The 20,272-nt window shown below is 43.3% G+C and overlaps 2 protein-coding genes across 4 annotated transcripts in view; one reads left to right on the forward strand and one right to left on the reverse strand.

Annotated features, from left to right (window-relative positions):
• AP3M1 (adaptor related protein complex 3 subunit mu 1) overlaps positions 1 to 20,272 on the reverse strand; it is a 49,088-nt gene that overhangs the window by 8,053 nt on the left and 20,763 nt on the right. The window contains exons 1-6 of one of the 3 annotated variants that reach the window (XM_061634843.1): positions 19,216 to 19,511; positions 13,717 to 13,992; positions 12,535 to 12,706; positions 11,818 to 11,955; positions 10,731 to 10,816; positions 8,598 to 8,731 (exon numbers count right to left, since the gene is read on the reverse strand). In XM_061634843.1, coding sequence (XP_061490827.1) covers positions 8,598 to 8,731; positions 10,731 to 10,816; positions 11,818 to 11,955; positions 12,535 to 12,706; positions 13,717 to 13,989 — 803 coding nt within the window. In that variant the 5' untranslated portion in view covers positions 13,990 to 13,992; positions 19,216 to 19,511. Of the gene's footprint in view, positions 1 to 8,597; positions 8,732 to 10,730; positions 10,817 to 11,817; positions 11,956 to 12,534; positions 12,707 to 13,716; positions 13,993 to 19,215; positions 19,512 to 20,272 lie in introns of those variants that run through there. The other 2 variants (XM_061634844.1, XM_061634846.1) reach the window with 2 other exon arrangements.
• Positions 19,739 to 20,272, forward strand: part of ADK (adenosine kinase) — a 466,326-nt gene continuing 465,792 nt past the window's right edge. Inside the window, exon 1 of the mRNA XM_061634839.1 lies at positions 19,739 to 19,886. Coding sequence (XP_061490823.1) covers positions 19,825 to 19,886 — 62 coding nt within the window. The 5' untranslated portion in view covers positions 19,739 to 19,824. The remainder of the gene's footprint in view (positions 19,887 to 20,272) is intronic.

Below are 20,272 nucleotides of genomic sequence, written 5' to 3' on the forward strand. Positions count from 1 at the left end.
CATAGTCTAGGCCCAAAAGCCCAGGCACACCCACTAGATGCAGTAATAATATCCACTACCTACATAGATAGGCTGGCTGAGTATTACAGGGGAGGGGGAGATGCTCTGCAGTTCATAACAATACTGTCCTTCCCGCCTTTTCTTCCTACTATTGCAAACTCTTAGGTTTGCCAATTCCCTCCCCCATCCATCAAGATTTGTGTTCACTTCATTCATACCTTTAACTCTTATATTTGCTGTGTTCGTGTTCCCTTGGTAACTTTCTCTTGCCCCTATATTTGGATGCCTAAACTGTATTTCTGGAAGCTCAACTGAAGTTTTAAGTTACTGCAATGCTAGAAATTGGTGGTAGACGAGGCCTTTCTCAAACAAATCTCTGAAATCTCAAGGAGGCAAGAAGTAGTAGTGATGGGGGACTTCAACTACCCGGATATCTGCTGGGAGAGAAACTCTGCGAAGCACAAAGCCTACAACAAATTCCTGATGGGCCTTGCTGATAATTTCCTCTTTCAAAAAGTAGAAGAAGGAACAAGGGGATCGGCAATCCTGGACCTGATCTTAACTAACACGGACGAATTGGTCACGGGAATTAAAGAGGTCGGTACCTTGGGGGAAAGTGACCACGTAATGCTGGAATTCGTGATTCTGGGGAAAGCCAAAGAAGAATATAGTCAAACATGGACCTTGGATTTAAGGAAAGCCGATTTTAGCAAGCTCAGGGAAATGATGGGTAGGATCCCGTGGCTAGATAGACTAAAGAAAAAAGGAGCCCAAGAAGCGTGGGAGTTCATGAAGAACGTATTACAAAAAGCGCAATCGCAAACAATTCCAAAGAGGAAGAAAAATGGAAGACATCGGAAAAAGCCAATGTGGCTACATGGAAGACTGGTGGAGGAGGTAAAAGTAAAAAAGAGCATGTATAAAGAATGGAAGGAAGGACGCATCACCAAGGAAGAGTACCGACGAGCGGCTCGGGCTTGCAGGAATAGCGTAAGGAAAGCTAAAACCCAGAATGAGCTGAGGCTGGCGAGGGAAGCGAGGAACAACAAAAAGGGGTTTTTCAGATATGTTCGAAGAAAGAGAAAGACCAAGGAAACGGTGGGACTGCTGCTCAATGAAGATGGCAAAATGTTGACAGATAACGAGGAAAAAGCAGAACTGCTCAACGCCTATTTTGCCTCCATTTTCTCCCAAAAAGGGAACAGTGTGCAACCTTGCATCGGTAGCAATCTCAGTAAGGGGTCGGGACTGCAGTTCGAGATTGATAAGGAGATAGTCAGGAAATACCTAGTTAACCTAAATGAGTTCAAATCTCCAGGGCCTGATGAACTGCATCCCAGAGTATTGAAGGAACTAGCGGATGTACTCTCGGAACCTCTTGTCATCATCTTTGAGAAATCCTGGAGAACGGGAGAGGTGCCGGAGGATTGGAGACGGGCAAACGTCGTCCCGCTCTTTAAAAAGGGTAAAAAAGAAGATCCGGAGAATTACAGGCCGGTCAGTCTGACTTCAATACCGGGAAAGATATTAGAACGGATAATAAAAGAGTCCATTGGCAACTATCTAGATGACAATGCTGTGATTAGAAGGAGCCAGCATGGGTTGGTCAAGAAAAAATCCTGTCAAACTAATCTCATCTCTTTTTTTGATCGGCTCACTAGCTTAGTAGATGGTGGAAATGCTGTAGATGTCATCTATCTAGATTTCAGCAAAGCGTTTGACAAAGTCCCCCACGACCTTTTGATTAGCAAACTAGTCAAATGCGGACTACATGAAAATACTGTCAGGTGGATTCACAACTGATTGGAAAACTGTACTCAAAGAGTGGTCGTCGGTGGCTCTGCTTCGGACTGGAAGGAGGTCTCGAGTGGAGTGCCACAGGGTTCTGTCCTGGGGCCGATACCCTTCAACATTTTTATCAATGACTTAGACGATGGGGTGCAGGGAAGCCTTATGAAGTTTGCGGATGATACGAAACTGGGAGGGATAGCTAACACAATGGAAGACAGGAATAAAATCCAAAGGGACCTGGGTAGACTAGAAAATTGGGCTGAAATTAATAAAATGACATTCAATAAAGACAAATGCAGGATTCTGCATTTAGGCCACAAAAACAAAATGCACGGGTACAGGATGGGAAATAGCCGGCTTAGCAGTAGTGCGTGTGAGAAGGACCTTGGAATTGTAGTGGATTGCAAGTTGAACATGACCCAGCAGTGTGATGCTGCGGCAAAAAAGGCAAACGTGGTTTTGGGATGCATAAACAGAGCTATAGTTTCCAGGTCAAGGGAAGTAATAGTCCCACTATATTCTGCATTGGTCAGGCCTCATCTGGAATACTGCGTTCAGTTCTGGGCGCCTCATTTTAAGAAAGATATAGACAAGTTAGAGCGGGTTCAGAAGAGGGTGACGAGGATGATAGCCGGTATGGAGAACAAGTCTTATGAGGAAAGGTTGAAGGAACTTGGCATGTTCAGTCTGGTGAAGAGAAGGCTGAGGGGTGACATGATTGCACTCTTTAAGTACCTGAAGGGCTGTCACATAGAGGAGGGTACAGATTTGTTCTCTGCTGCCCCACAGGGTAGGACTAGGTCTAATGGTTTTAAGTTGCAGGAGCGTAAATTCAGATTGGACATTAGAAGGAACTTCTTGACAGTAAGGGCAGTTCGGCAATGGAACCGACTGCCTAGGGAGGTGGTGGGATCCCCTTCGCTGGATGTCTTCAAGCAGAGGCTGGACAGCTATCTGCGGGAGATGCTCTAGCTGTGGATTTCCTGCTGTGAGCAGGGGGTTGGACTCGATGGCCTACAAGGCCCCTTCCAACTCTATGATTCTATGTCTTTAGTTTCAGTCATCCACTTCTCAAGCGGTATGATTGACCGGGATGCAAAGGGGCCCCTTCCTCTAATTACAACTCATGACCTGCCCCATTGCTGAGGCTGAGATCTGCATGGGCCCCTGTATCTGCTGAAGCCTGATGTGCCCTTTAGACATAGATCAATTCTCTCCACTGCCCCACCTGCCTCCAAGGATTTATCTGAAAGGCCTTACCTATGTGGGGGGGGGGCATGGCAAGTTAAGAGGTTTCTAGGTCCCAGTGCACCCAGTAACACCATTTGGTTGATGGGTTGACACCAAGGCCCAACTGAATCAGGAGTAGGCCTCTTTGACCTCATCTCAGATGCCTGATGATTTCAGTCAGATACCCAAGACAGTGCCAAAATCACTGGACTCTCCTCCCCAAATCCAATACTTTGTTTAAAAACCCGTTTTTCACCAGCAAATTGTCTGTGTGTGCGAAAGAAAAAATGCTAACGACTATGTTAGCTTCATTGGACAACAAGTACATGAAAGGTTGTCACACAGAGGAGGGCCGGGATCTCTTCTCGATCGTCCCAGAGTGCAGGACATGGAATAATGGGCTCAAGTTGCAGGGAGCCAGATTTCAACTGAACATTAGAAAAAACTTCCTGTTAGAGCCATACGACAATGGAACCAATGACCTAGAGAGGTAGTGGGCTCTCCGACACTGGAGGCATTCAAGAGGCAGCTGGACAGCCATCTGTCGGGAATGCTTTGATTTGGATTCCTGCATTGAGCAGGGGGTTGGGCTTGATGGCCTTATAGGCCCCTTCCAACTCTACTATTCTATGATTCTATGAAATTTGGGGACTGAAGGAAATTTTTACTGGGGGGGCAGAATTATCATTGCAGAGGCAATGCCCTCATTTCCGTCCCCTCCCCTGTAGCTTCACCCCTAGTGAAGCTACTCTATTTTCTTTCCCGCCCAAATGTACCTGATGGCAGTTGTGACAAAGGGGAGGTTTTACAGCAGGACATCCTTTAGACAGTCACATCAGGGACCATAGGAGATGAGGATTCCCATGGTTTCCAATCTCTCTACTGGGACAGCTACATTTCCCTTGGTTTCCCACCCCGAGATACTATGGCAATGGTATGGTCCTAATGTAGTTCCCATTCAGAGGCTCTAAGACATTGTCAGATATGTTAAGGGGAAAGGGATAGTAGGTGTGCCTGTGGTGTGGGACAGTGAATGCAGTGTGCTGCGTTTCTGTATTTGGCTGAGAATGGAATACATTATACAGACAAAAATATGCTTGTAAAAAGTGTTTGTTTTTTTAAAAAAAAACTTCACTCACCCACATTAAAATTGAATTGGACTTGTTTTTAAAGCCAACATCACTGTCTAATAATCAGGTGTAAACAATTTATTACTCACCAAGCACAATGGAGTTCACCAGCCATGTGCTGTGCCTCATATGTGCTTGGCAACCCCTATTTTGGGGGTAAGCCCAGGCTAGGAAATGGCAAAGAACAGGAGGTTTAATGAGTCACTGGTGGGTGTCCATACATGCTGGCAAGCAGTAAGGTACTGTGGTTTACCAGTTGTGCAGGCTTGCCCTACATAAATTAGGAGTCCTGGGATAACACCTGAACCCACGTCACTCTGAAGAGAATTAAGTAGGAGGTCTAAAAGCTCTGTCAAGATCCTTAGATAAATGATCACATTAAGAGATGGGGGCCTTATCTTTAGTAGGTGAACTTCATCCTAACCTATACTTTACACGAGATTACCGGATCTTGATAACATGGCCACTGCAATACTCTTAAAGTTCCGTCTAAGATCATTGGTGGTGGTCAATGTGTATTTGCCACCTCTCTCTCTCTCGTAAAACTCTAATTAAAGCCAATTGGACTAAATTGGAAGAATACATCTCCAATTTGATGGTTCACCACCCAGAAGCTCTTGTCATCCTATCAGGTGACTTTAATGGCAGAACTGGACCAAATGAGGAATCTCTCTACTCCCATTTTCATCTACTCCAACCGAGTACTGAGAGTGATCATCTCTTCCCTATTAGACAATCTAAAGACACGAGGTGTAATTTCGCTGGGCTTTGTCTCCTCCAGATGGTCAAAAAATTAGATATGAGAATACTTAATGGGGGTGTAGAGGGGGATAGGTCAGGTGAATTTACTTTTATAACTACGCAAGGTACATTAACAATCGACTATTCTGTGGTTTCTTCTAATATGTTTGACCTGATAAATAGCTGCTGCGTGGTTAATTGTGCTGAAAGTGACCACCTTCCTTTGTCCCTCTCTCTCAACTTAGGCAATCAAATGGGTCTTGCTGCCTGTGAGCCCATGTTAAACCTGGCATCAGAACAAAGGATGTCACAAAGAGTGCTGTGCTTGAGCTGGACACCTAAATTAGCAAGGGCCTTCACCGAGTTCTTCAACTTGGAGGATGCCCTTTGCCTGCGCAATGCTCTGCTGACAGCAAATTGTCCGGAACACATCTTGGCACAATATCAGGGGATTATCTGTGCCTTAGGCCACACTGGGACCACAAATAAAGTAGGTGGACTCCCTGTTTTGCGGTCAGTTTCTAAACCATGGTATGACAAAGAATGTGTTCTTCTGAAAAACTTCCTGCTGGCAAAGTATAAGCTCTATAGAACCCTTGACTCTGCCTTCAGATTACTTGGAGCTGAAGAGAAGCTATAAAATCCTGCTATATGAAAAAAAGAAAAAGGCGCAGCACAAGGCCTGGCAAAATTTAATCAAAGCTTCCAGGCTGAAAGACTCAGCCGCATTTTGGAGACTGGTGGCGAAGGGCTGGCAACCCAACTTAAGGGCCTTGGATTCCCACATCCCGGTAGGCTTTTGGGAATCACACTTTAGTGGTATCTATGCTAGGACACATAGTCACGCGTGCATGCTGATGGAGGAGTTCCATTCCCTTCCGGAATGGCCCCCAGTAACTATTTCTGAAATTACCTCCCTTATTAACACACTTAGAGCCGAAAAAGCCCCTGGGAGTGACAACATCGTGCTCAAGGAGAATATAGACTGGTGGGCTCCAGTTCTAGCAGCCCTATTTACTGCCATTGATCAATCCGCACAAATCCCGGCTGACTGGAGGTTTGCAATTGTCGTACCTATTTTCAAAAAAGGAAATAGAGCTGACCCGGCAAATTACAGGCCCATAAGCCTATTGAGCATTATTAGTAAACTATACGCCAAACACCTCCTTGAAAAATTAACGATCTGGTTGGAGGAGGAGAATATCCTAGTCATTGAACAAGCGGGGTTCAGGACAGGGAGATCGACAGTGGACCAAGGATTAGTCCTTCAACATCTGGCAGAAAAATATACTGCTATCCCAAGTGGACGGTTATTTGCTGCGTTCATTGATTTTAAATCGGCATTCGACTCAATCCCCAGGGACAGACTCTGGTCCAAATTGGAGAGTACTAACATTGACAGAAGGCTTCTATACTTAATTAGAAGCCTGCATGAGAACCCTAGTTTAAGGGTTAGGACTGATAGAGCTGGGCATTTGTCGGTGTATGTCCCCACCTTCAATGGGGTCAAACAGGGCTGCATTCTTGCACCCACACTTTTCAACTTGTACATCAATTTGATAGTCAACTACCTAGTGCCAGTAAACTCTCATCCTCCCAAATTGGCTAATAGACCCCTGTCTATATTATTATATGCAGATGATGCTGTTCTTTTGTCCCAAACTAGTGTGGGCTTTCGACGCCTCTTGAGGGCACTTGCTTCCTACTGCAATGAGGAAAGGCTGACAATAAATTATGATAAATCTAAGGTTTTGATCTTTACCAAGAAGAAGGCCAACCACTGCTGGCAAATAAATGACCATCTGATTCAGCAGGTTTCGGTGTACAGGTACCTAGGAATTACTTTCCATTCCTCTAGTTCCTGGAAACCACATATCACCAACTCCACTGTGAGCGCTCAGAGGAACATAAAGGCATTGCTGTCCTCCTTTTACGGTAAAGGGGGACAACATATTCCTTCTGCGTTACAGGTTTTCAATGCCAAGGTAATAGCACAAATGCTATATGGTGTGCAATTCTGTGCTTTCAAGGATTTTGTGCCTTTGGAAGCTACTCAAACTAAATTCCTTAGAACTATACTTGGCCTTCCTCCATGTGTACCTAACGTAGTCATTCGCCTCAAGGCTGGTCTTCTTCTCTTGGAGTCCCGTGTCTGGATCTATAGATTCAACTATTGGCTCAAGATGATCTTTACCCCTTTAGGGTTGGCCCCTCCGACGTTAGAAGATTCCTTTCAGTCCAAGTGGAAGCAGTTACTATACAATCAAACTTATGCCCTTGGCTTCTCACCTGAGGCACTTATCGAACTCGGGTTTTTCAAGGCCAAAATGGTTATTCTCCAACGGATTAAGGATATCGAACTCCAAACTAATTTAAGTTTGGTTGCACCATATCCCAACCCGGGTCTGAATCGTAGAGTCCTCTCTCCTGCGTGCTATTTGGCAAACTTAACTGTTGCTAAATACAGGAAAGCGTTCACTTTGGCTAGGCATAACGTCCTGCCCTCTGCCTTGCTTGAGGGCAGATACAATGGAGTTCCCTACTGCGAACAGGTTTGCCCATGTGAGAATGGGGCGGTGGAGACAATAGCGCATGTTCTTCTGTATTGTTCATTTTACCGAGATCTTCACCACGTTTTTATTACTCCTATTTTACAAGCTCTTCCAGAGCTGGTTACCTCTACTCCTTGCTGGCAGACTGTAATCCATTGGTTACCATTAAGGTAGCCAAATTCTGTGCAGCTGCTATTATCTGCAGGAAAAAGATGCTAGATATGGAGTAAATATTTTAACTCCCAATTATTTCTTTTTATCTTCATGTTTTTATCTTGTGGTTTTCCCTGTAAGATGTAATCTGTGTACTGTATTTATAGAATCTTGGCTGGTCTGTGACCAAAATAAATTCCATTCATTCATAACCTATACTTGATTTACAATAGTCAGCAAGGGTGTGTGGATAAAACACTCTGGAATTCCTTGTCTAAGTACAAGGGGGTGGTATCCCAAAATGGCAACTTCTGGACAGCCTCCTTTGAATCCTGGCAAAGCTCTGCCATATAACTGAACCTAAAGTTCTACGTAGCTAGGGGTGGCTTACCATTGCTAACTGAATTTTTCCCTTTAAGTTTTAAAAAACAACAACAGAAGGTTCTCTTGGAGGCTACCCATCTACCTCCCTGACATGCCCCACGTACAGTGTTTTATATGGGAGTGGGGGTGGCAATGGTAGCCACCAAAGTAATTTTTTCATCATAAAAGAAAAAGCGCACCAGTGGGGAAAACAACCCAACCTTTCAAAAGATTTATCACTAAAAAAAAACACTACCAAGATGCTACTCTAAGCCCCATTTGACAACAATGAATGGGGTGGTCAATTTGAGGGTAATTTCTTGCAGCAATAGTATAAAATAGCTTTGTGACACTGAATTTTAATGCATGATAGACATTTCAACAGCAGAACATGGACTCTTCATAACAGAACCATGTCTAGTTTAAATTGTAAGCCTGGAGGTGGGGCTTTGCCTAATTTTTTATTTTTTTTGCATACACAGATAACCAGTTTTTATTAGCCATATAAATAATAAACAATATTATCTTAGAAACTTAAGACACACACCCCTAGGGAAACTAGAGAAAGGTCTCAGTGGGTTCACGAATAATAATGAAGCCAACAGCTGTATACATATCCAATCCACATCAGACTTACTTTTGTGAGCTGACTCGATAGGAAATCAACCTGAAGTTTCCATCTGGAGGAATGAAGGAGAGCACTCTTTCCGACTCCCAACGTTTGAATCGAATACAAGGATGAAAGCTAACATCGTCCAGGAGTCTTGGATTCTAGACAGTGAATCAAGATAAACTCTTTCCTATAGTCATACTAATCCTGGTGCTTTGCACTATTTTCTCTCATATTCATTCGATTAAGGCGATGTTGGTGTATCTTAGAGATTTAAAAAACCTAGCTCAGTTAAACTCACTAGCTGGTATTTGGCAAGTCACAGTCATGTGCTACCTCATAAAGGTTTTTGGAAGATAAAAGGATACTATAGAGGCAATCCTATGCACACTTATCTAGGGATAAACTCCACTGATCGTGGAACTTTCTTCTGAGTCAAAATGCACAGGACTGTGCTAGTTAATGATTATGATGAATACACCCGGATGAGTGATCTGCTCCAACTCTGAAGAGGTAACATTTATCTCTCTTGTTCACTGCTGCATATAACACACACACACACGCTACTGAGGCACATCTGAACCCCTCTGTGTCACATAGCACATGTCCGGCAGCTTGCAGTTATTTCAGTCAACCCACTTCATCAGTGGGTTACCCTCCAGCTGCCATTCATGACTCTCCTAGTTAGACAGCAGAAAACATGGAATACGTTTATTTTTTGGACATTTACGACTAACTTAAGAAGTTCTATGGAACTCCATCTCTTCACAACTGAGCACATTTGTCTTTAAATACATCATTATTATATTTATTATTATTATTAATTTAATTATTTATTTAATTTAACTATAATTATTAATTAATTTTATATTCCACCCTTCTTCCCAGAAGGAGCCTAGGGCGGCAATAAATAAATAAATACTTATTGCCTTTCTTATAAATTTTTATTATCATAAATTAAATTTATATCCCACCCTTCCTTCCAAGAGCCCATGTATTTTCCCTTTATAATCTTCCTTTGGATGAATTTGGAACTGGGAGTGCAACAGGACTCTCTGCCACCCAGAGAAAGCGCTCCCTCCAAGCTACCCTGACAGCCTGAGTTATGCTACAGGTGTTAAGTTAATGGGGGGAAAGAGTGAGAGCTTAACTGGTGGATCCCTCCTCATGGGTAAATGATCTGTATACTGTGGGGACTTCACTCACCCTGATTTAGGCTGGCTAGACTGTGACTGGGAGCAAAAATAATAAGGCAGGGGGGCACATGGCCAGAAGTCTGCCCTGTTCAGTTGGTGCTGGGATAGCAGGTCCCTCTCCTTCACAGCTACATCTCCTCCCATTTATTTTTACTTCGTAAGGCAGGTGGGGATAAAGAACCACTGGCCTGTGGATCTGATTAGGCCCAGCATGGGTCTCAGTTTGGCCTGTGAGGCAGCCTTTCCCAAGCCATGCCCACCTGCCCCACATCTGACACTATATGTGACATCAGGTGCAGGGCAGGCAGTGACAAGGTTACAAGGAACAACTGGGAACTAACTCCTGATTGTTCTTTTACAAGTGGGGCTCACTGAGTGCCAATCACCTGATTGAGGGTCCCCGAATGCATGGAGGGTTCTACTCATGTTCAAGTAAAAGCTCCCTGCAGACTTTCCCTGCTCAGCATGGGAAGGTCGCATCAAAGGAAACTGGTGCACACAGAGACGCTGAGGATGGGGCATGCGAGCATGCCCTGCCCCCACTTTTAAAACATTGTGTATTCAAGCAAATACCTGAACATGGCAAAGAAGTTAACTAAGAAGCTACTGTATGCATGCTCATGTACCAGTCTCTTGCCCCTCCCGACTACAGGTTAGACCCAAGAGAGCTTTAAAGACAGCAGCTGCCTGATTTACAGTGCCCAAAGAGTCCAATTCCTCAGCGATTAAGGTCTTGGTTGAGCAAGGCAAAGAAAGTACAGGGGGCTTGTGAGGAGATACTAGCAAACTAGAGGAAAAATGACTGGAAAGCGGCAAAAGGGCAAAAGAGTGGGATAGCAGGCATTATGGATGAAATGAGGCAAAGTATATCTTATGCTTCTTGGCCATTATGAAGTTTTTGGTGTAATCTCCACTACTTAGAACAAACATGCGCACACACACTATAAACAAGAACTCAGTTTACCAGAAAAGAAAGTGAAAGATCAGGCATCCCTGACAGCTTGATGCAGGCATCAATGACACCTTGGATTTCTGCAAAGACTGTGGAGCCTGGCAGAAAAGAAGGAAAGATTACATAGCAGAGTGATTTCTTTAAAAAGGATACTAAGATTGCACCTTAAGGAGTTATTTGCCCCATACAAGTGAATACACTAATACAATGAGTTTCAGACTGACTTCAGCTTGTTAGTATTATTTGCCCTGGGGATACAGGATTTTGAATTGCTACAACAGATAACAAATAATTCTCAAGGAGTCAGGTGCCATTCAACAACATAGGGCATCTCCTTTCTCTGAGCAACTGCAGCATGCCAGCTAGGAGAGCAAGCTGTGCCCGTTCAAATCTTGTGTGCCATGACCTCAATAAGCAGCCTTAGGAAAGTTATTCCATTGCAACCCTGGTCTCCAATGTGCAATATGAGAGTACAGTAGGGCCCCACTCATATGGCAGGTTAGGTTCCAGACCCCCGCCGGAAAACAAAAACCGCCAAAAAGCACATCAGCTGTAGCGCAGGGGGTCTGGAACCTAACCAGTTGATTGCGCCGGAGGAGAAGATCAGCTGGAGCACGCTACAGCTGATCTTCCCCTCCTCCGGCGTGATCAGCTGGAGTGTGGGAGTCTGATTGTGCCATAAGAGGAGATCTGATCTTCCCCTCCTCTGGCATGATCAGCTGGAGTGAGGAAGTCTGATCACGCCAGAAGAGGAGGAGATCAGCTGTAGCGCTCTACCGCTGATCTTCCCCTCCTCCAGCAAGATCAGCTAGAGCGCAGAGAGCTCCAGCCCCCCTCCAGCTGATCACCCCGCTGGCGCTGTATTAGCGGAACACCAAAAAGCGGGCCCTACTGTACTAATACTGACTTTACAACAATTCTATAAGGTAGGTTTACCGAGATAAAGTTCACTGAGCACTGTCAAGTCCAAACTACTATAAAATGATATTACTAAAGAGTATTGTCATGTACAGTTCAGGGAATAAGGATCAGCTGTGCTATACTTATTATTCCATGTCACTCTTCCAAGAGTAAAAATACATTCTTGAAAGCATCTTACCAGATTTATCTATAATGGCATCAATTTCTTCAATCACATCAAAGTACGCTTCATTGTTTGTGTACTTTACACCTGCTCTTCGCCATGGAATGTTTGACAGCTGGCCAGTTGGAAGAGTATCACCCACATTGCTGCTGCCTTGGAAACACAAGAATAGTCAAAAGCAGCCAGTAAGAAATCCATATCCTACCAAACAAAGAGAAACTTGTCACACACACAAAGTCACCCTTCTTACTGAAAGACTGGAAGGTAGGCAATGCAATACTGAGTTTTAAGAAGGAATCCAGAAGTTACAGGCCGGTTAGCCTAATGTCTGTCCCAGATAAATTGGTACAAAGCATCTTTAATACTCGTATCTTTCAAGGTACTGTTTGCCAATCTATATGACAGGTACATGGACAAATAAGCTTTGCTGAAGAAGAATCAGCATAGCTTCTAGAAAGGAAAGTCTTGCCTCAACCTCTTTTGGAGTTATTTGAGTGTCAACAAGCAGGTGGATAGGGTGGTCTGGTAAACATTACAAGGTCTCCCGGGTAAACTCAGCAATCACAAGATAAGAGGTTGGATCCTCTTATGGAGGGGTTGCCAAATATTCAAAAGTGTCTTTTTCTGTATGTCATACATTCACTCAATTCAATGGCATTTTTGAGAAGTACAAGTAGTCAACTTTTGATTTCAAGAGCATAAATAAGTTGCATTTGGAAGCTGTCATGGTACCTGTAATGGAATTGACAACAGAGCGCAGGATTGTAGGAGGCTTAATGAGCTCTTTTAAGATATTGGATTCCGTTGCCAGAGGAAAGCCATTGTCCAGCATTTCTTCAAGAAGCTCATATACAATAACAACATTGTCTTTAATCGCAGTCTCAGAACATTCTCCAAAGTAATCCTAAACCAACCAGAGGATGCAAAGGAGGTAATTTATTTTGGTTAAAAGCTTTACCTTCACCTAAAAAACATGCTTGGGAAGCACATGCCTTTGCTATAATTTGACAGATGTTCAGCAACTGCCACAGCATGCATTCCTTAATGTTCTGCAAGTTTTCTGAACCACAGGTAAGGTCTTCACCTGGCACTCAAGGCTTGAAGTGTGCCACGCACAACATATTCTGACACTGATACTGCTTCCTTGTACGGCAACTGTACATACAGACAGTCACTTGTGGCGAATTCATATAAATCATCCCACCTATGAAATGCTGCTGATAAACATATCTTAGTACCCCATGTACTTGTGGAAAAAGGTGTATACGATTTCCTATACAGGAGAAACACAACTTATTACTTTAAAAATGTAGGGATGCATTTAAAGGCAGAAGCATTTATACATGTTGCCTGGTCACCTCTGTGCACTTTCCACGTGTGCTTTCCACATGTGCTGGTCGTTTCCATGTAGCATCAGCATCCAGAAATGTGGTATCTTGAAAAAAGTTTTAAACAGGAAAATTTTCTGCCAACTTAAATTGATTATTAAATTGTGACAGATTTAGTAAATAAAAGTTTGTAGTATGCATAAACATATGCACCTTTTAGAGGTAACCCTCAATTTTTTTTTATTATAACTTTGATTTTGTATTTTACTAGTATTGTATCCATTCTAGTTACCTGATTTCACTTATATTGTGCTCATTCATTATGTTACTAATTAATTTTATGAAACAATGCATTTCTAAAAGCCAAACCTATCTATCTATATATTAATGGGAGGGAAGATTTCCACCACATATCACTGGCTAACACTTTATGCAAATGGGCCAGAACATGAGGCAAGTGTATTTAAACAAGACTGAGAACTGTGTGGAATGCTCACATGGAAAAGAACCTTGCCCACAGTCCACATCCCATATGAAGAGATTTTAGTTTCGACTCCGAAATCATACAGTCACTCCACAGACTAACCTGGAAAGTATCTGCTACACGGTGAAGGAATTCAATAACAAAGAGTGGTGGCACTTCTGTCTGTATGACAGACACAAAAAAGATTTTATCCCGATAGATGCTGATGAGGTAGTGGTGAGGTGTAGAGATGACAGGAGGCACATTTTCAACATCAGCTGCTCTCTCCTGAGCTTCAAAGAAATAATCACACACAGATTGGCTGACAACGCTCTTCCAGTGCTTCTCCAAGAATATATCACCAGAACAGTTTATAAGAAACAGACTGTGGATCATTTTCTGTTGGAGACACATTCATGTGTATTAATAAAAATAAAAAAGCATTTTGAGCTTTTGATCTGCCCCCACCACCCTTCCAACCTTTTTGGAAGTATATGCACTAGAATAGGTAACCTCCTATTCTAGTAATTCACTCCTGCTTCTTATCCCTGGATTTTGGGCAAGATCTACAGGCAAGATGATTCCCAACCTTTCTGCCAAAGTCTGATCATCACAGATAGCAACCACATGAGGACTGGTTCTCACTTTAAGTTTATGAACCATGATCTGGATCTGATAGTTTCAATACTTCTACAACCTCCCCGCCTTTTGCTGATGGAGCTGGGGCTCAACCCACAACAAGTAATCTGGATGAGAGGCAGGAGCTCCCTCTTGCCCAAAGTTTTTTCCTCCTTGCCTCTCTGTGTATTTGACACTCATCTCCTACAGTTACGACCTGTGTCATCTAAGATCCTGTTGTTCCCAAGACTGCTCAGGAAGGGAGACTGAGGGCTGATGTTCCCCCTTATTCTCTGTCAGTCAGTCTGTCTGTCTTCTCATGTCAACTAGGAAGCATGGTTCAGTTGTACAAAATGAGCGCCATGCTTGGGGACTCAACCCTTTCCTCAAACTCTCTGGTTTCTTTCTGAGCTAGGAAGTCCATGGTAACCATAGTTTGCTGTGATGTTTGAATTGGGAAGACTATGATTACCACTAACCTCCACATCAGAACCACAAACCATGGTTTGAAGTGGGTTTCCAACTCTGACTTGGGACAAGTAAGCATAGCTTGCCCAATTTGGGAGTCATGGGAATATAGTTACTTCAGACTAGGAAGTGCTGGAGCAAATCAGAGTATGAAAGGGAAAGAAGAAAGGAGAACACAAGCATATTCCCAATAGTTAGACCAGTTTGGCTGTGATATCTGAACTGAGCTGCACCCCACCGTGGACACAAAACACCCCCCCCAATGGATTAGGACAGGCTGGCGGTACTATTAGGTATTACATGTGGACAAAATCTCAAATATTTAATAAAATGCCCTTTTATAAATATTTAGTAATCATTCCATTTTTTGGAGGTGTGAAAATTGAAGAGAGAAATATCAATAATTTAAGATATGCAGACGATACCATACTACTAGCAGAAACCAGTAATGACTTGAAACAAACGCTAATGAAAGTTAAAAAGGAAAGCACAAAAGCAGGACTACAGCTGAATGTCAAAAAGACTAAGGTAATGACAACAGAAGATTTATATAACTTTGAAGTTGACAATGAGGACATTGAACTTGTCAAGGATTATCAATACCTCGGCACAGTCATTAACCAAAATGGAGACAATAGTCAAGAAATCAGAAGAAGGCTAGGACTGGGGAGGGCAGCTATGAGAGAACTAGAAAAGGTCCTCAAATGCAAAGATGTATCACTGAACACTAAAGTCAGGATCATTCAGACCATGGTATTTCCGATCTCTATGTATGGATGTGAAAGTTGGACAGTGAGAAAAGCGGATAAGAGACAAATCAACTCATTTGAAATGTGGCGTTGGAGGAGAGCTCTGTGCATACCATGGACTGCAAAAAAGACCAATAATTGGGTGTCCGGACAAATTAAACCAGAAACTGTCACTAGAAGCGAAAATGATGAAACTAAGGTTATCATACTTTGGACACATCATGAGAAGACATGATTCACCAGAAAAGACAATAATGCTGGGAAAAACAGAAGGGGGTTGAAAAAGAGGAAGGCCAAACAAGAGATGGATTGATTCCATAAAGGAAGCCACAGACCTGAACTTACAAGATCTGAACAGGGTGGTTCATGACAGATGCTCGTGGAGGTCGCTGATTCATAGGGTCACCATAAGTCATAATCGACTTGAAGGCACATAACAACAAGCCAATAAAAGTATCATGTGAACTAGAAACCCTCTCTTATCAAAATTCTGGGAGTGTCAGCAAGCCATGCACAAGTTCCTTGGCTCAATGTATCTAACTGGGCATGTTGTCCACCTCAGCTTAGGGAAAAAAGAAGTGTATTGGGAAAGAGAAGAGGTTACACTCAGAGCTTATTGGGTATGGGTAAAACTTGCAGGATGCTGATAGAAGGCTATTTCTGTCTTCAAAGAATACAGTTCTGGATTAAGCTTGCTTACTGGCTGATTTTGACTGATGTGTCAAAAACACACCTAGTTTTAGGGCACAGTGCAAAGTCATTTTAGTTAAATTATGAGACTTTGGCCCTCATCTGGGTTCCACTGCTGGTGGCTTTTAAGCAAAAAGTAAATAATCGTAGTAACCAAATGCATTCTTTTGATGTACCCCATTGTTTCATTTCTTTTTATCTTTAACAGAACGCTGTAAAAGGAGTTGTATTAAATAGCATGCTACCAAGACCTTGAAGAACAGACTTGCTATTTCTGTCTACAGAACCAGTTTATAGAAGGTTTTTCTAGCACCACCTGACAGGGCTAATGCAATATACCAGTTAGAAATGCTCAGCCTTGGAGAAAGTAGCAAGTTGTTTTATTTGTTTGGCAACATTACAAACCTAGTTTTTATTCTTTTTGTATTGACTTTCATGGATAATGTCTTCAGTGTAATAGTTCTTAGCTGGAAGAGGAATTAGTAGCAGCTACCTAGGCATGGCCTTCTTTCAGATTTTAATTGTGTATCAAATCAGGATTAAGCTCTGCAGATAAATCAGATTTGGAAGATTACAAATTTAATTAACACATGAATACTTCTAGCTTATACAAGTTCAAATGAAGGACTGAACAGATTCAAGGGAGATAGGTCTATTAATCGTAATAACAATGAAAGTTAAATGGAAGAGGCAGTGTATTTATGAACACAAGATGTTGGGGTCATACAGCCTGCTTGCAAATGCCTCCTTGAAAATGTTCAGAAACATCTAGTTCAGAGACTGGTGGAGGACCTGTGGCCCTCCAGGTGTTGTTGGACTTCATCTCCCATCAGCCTGGCTAACAATCAGAGGTGTTGGGACTTGCAGACCACTAGTCCCCCCCCCCAAAAAAGATGGCTCTTAAGTCAATTCTTAAGTCAATTCCCAAGGCTGGGGAACTGGATGGTGTTGAACTACAACTCCCATAATCCCTGACCACTGGCCTTTTTGGGGCTGGAGGGAATCACAGTTCAACAACACTTGGAGGGCCACTCCCATGGCAAGTTCATCATCTCCACACTGCAAAAATGCCATTCTGCCTGGCCAGCTACCCTCAGTAAGCCTTTGAGCAAGCCAATATCATCCTGAAACCATGTTCTATTATTCTATATTGAATAGAAACGACTACATAATTAATGTTATTTTAACAGCTATTGATATTTTACACAACCTTTGGTCTCTTTGGAAAATCTTTGCAACCTGTAATGCAGTCACATAGTGAGCTCTGCCAGTAGCACTAGGACAAATAAAGAATGTTCAAGGACTTTTAAGGCCACTATTGCTAAAATACCAAGTTTCGCTGCTCAGAGCGATGGTTCCTGCTTAGATACTGATGTGCAAAAAGCTGGCTCATACGCTTCTAATTTTCTGCCATCACAACTAGAGCGCTTTGCTGTGTGAGGCTGCAGACATGGAGAAATGAAAAGCTGCAATGGAACACTCCACATGGCCCACTATCCTCACGGACCCTCTGAGTGAGCAGAACCTGGCTTTTCACCTACTGCTTTGAACATGATTAGTTATTCTATATTGAAGAAATATGACACAGTCTAGCATTATTTTAAAAATGGACAACATATAACAATCTTGAATGTCTATTGTCTGCTCCTTACCAGGATCTGCCTGCAGCAGTTGCTCCTATTGCTCCTACCAAGTTACAATAAGGACAGAGGAATTCAGAAGGCAGCTGTGTAGCAGCCATGGAAGAATTATGGACAAACCTTCCTGGTGCATTTCAATGCCAATGGAATGAGTACCATGTGCTTTAAACACACCACCATTCCCCAACTACCCACAACTTTGACTCCAACAGATACAACACAATTTAAAAATGAAATAGTAAAGGGAGCAGTGTTTAGTTCTAAGCTCCAGGTGTGGAAAGAAAGGTGTTGACACCACTCTAGATCCGCCTCCTTTCTATCCAGTCTCCAATAGTCTCTGGAAGGCAAAACAGCTAAAACTATGGTCTGTCATTTTAGACACCATGCTGAACAATACTTAGCCCAAGCCATGGTTTAAAAATCTGTTTCAAACCATGTTTTCTTATTCTGGGTTACTAGCCAGTTGCCTACCAAATTGTCAATGTGGCCATCACACCAACTTAACCACAGCCTGGTGTGAAGTCTGAACTGGGATAGATCTGGCTGCCCCTTGTGTGTGGAGATCCCTGTCTCTAGAGGCTTATTTGCCCACCGATACTTTAAAAAAACTGCTTCATTTGTTTTTCCATACTTTTATTCTTCAAAGACAAACCAACAACAAGCTACCCAATTATGGGGAAAGAGTCCAATTATTTCCTTTTCATAGAATCTCAACCCTGATGGAATTAAATTGTATATAATTACCATTAGGTCAGCTTAATTGTGACCTTGCATGCAAACCTCAGGGCCAGCTGTGTTTCTCAGCCTCGGTTGTTGTTATGTGCCTTCAAGTCGATTACGACTTATGGCGACCCTATGAATCAGCGACCTCCAAGAGCATCTGTCACGAACCACCCTGCTCAGATCTTGGAAGTTCATTCTTAGCCTCATCTATCCCCAAACGGTCAAAGGATGGAGTAATACCACCAGATGATTTTAGCAAGAATCCCTTGAAATAACAACGTTCCTAGCATTATCAGGTAAGTAGCCCGGAAACCGTAAGAAATGCAGCATCTTTTCTTTTTCTAACCAGAAAGTATTTTTTGATAGCACTACCCATAGTCATTTAGAGCACAACCAGTCTACTCAGAATTAAGTCCAACTGAATTCATGGGGCTTACTCTCAAGTAAGAGGGGTTAGAATTGCAGGCGAAGTGGGCAGGGGTTTTAGCTTAATCAGTTAAGTCTTTCACCTCCAACTGAAACAAAACCTAACTACGTGCAGCTCCATCTGATCATACTTGCTTAAGATGTCGTGAGAAAGAGATAAGGAGGACATTGGGTGGCACTACTCAAGACTCTCCCGGGCAAAGACCAGGGAGGACAGAACCATCCATGAACCCAACCACTCACTAACCGACCAAAATGTGCTGTTTTTAAGCCAGTCGCTTCACATACGGTCATTTCCACAAACTCACCCTCTAAGCGGGAGTCTGACTCTACGAGGAAAAGGAGTAGGAGACGCAGAGGCGGCGGCAACACCGCTGCAACGCTGGCGAAGATGGCTGCGAAGCCCTCCGACGGCCCAGCCCTCCCTCTAGCCACACCCAGGCAAGGGCGTCTTTGCCAATTGCCCGTACCAAAGGCAAACCGTAACTAAAAGACCCGGGCGCTTCTCTTCCTAGAGGTGTTCCAACCGTCTTGCATGTTTCCTAGTGCTAAGCAAACGATACTTCCTGGCTTCTGAGTATGAAACTCAGTTAACTTTGCAGTGCGTGAGAGAAAATGTGTTATTATTAACTACAAACGTTGCAAGGAAGCCCCCCTCGCCCGCAAAGTAGGACTTACATTTCTCACTCCCACCCCGCATTAAGCCGCCTTGTCTGAAAATCTAACTCATTCAGCCTTTTAGCCCAAAGCTCGGACATTCCGTCAATTCCTGGATCAGGCATTCTGCACAGGCTACAATGCCTGCTCTCATACCTCTCTCTCCCCCCCCCCCCCGGCTTCCCTGAAAGGAACTGGGCAACTCGTCTGCAAAAACAGACAGACTCTGGGTGCTGCTTGTGGGCGACCGCTAGACGAGCATGAAGATGGCAGAGGAGGAGCCGCAAGCTAAGAAGCAAAAGCTGGAGCCCGTTCGACTTAGGTAAAGAGAGAAAAATAGAAAAAAGGCAGCTGCGCTTATTTCAAGCACACAAAAAGGGGCGGCGGGGGAGAGAGGATCGAACTAGTCGTGGATAAGACGCGCCTGGATAAACCCAGATGCGGTCCAGGAGTCTTAGAGAATGGGATGGTGGAAAACGTGTGACAACATCAGTCAGTGTTGTCTGATGGACAGGAGAGGGATATTTTGTTGCCCCAAATCTAAGCGATAGCACGCGTCCCGATCGGACGCGGTCATCCATTGGGAAGAATACATGGCTTTTAGTGACCTTCCCCTTATTTTTCTGGAAGTTGGTCATTTCGATGGGGTAAAGTTCAGCTTCAAAGGCTGGATTTGTTTGGCACAGGCAATGCACAGTCCACTGGCTT

Source organism: Rhineura floridana, chromosome 7 (assembly GCF_030035675.1).
Source record: "Rhineura floridana isolate rRhiFlo1 chromosome 7, rRhiFlo1.hap2, whole genome shotgun sequence".
NCBI classification, from domain to species: domain Eukaryota; kingdom Metazoa; phylum Chordata; class Lepidosauria; order Squamata; family Rhineuridae; genus Rhineura; species Rhineura floridana.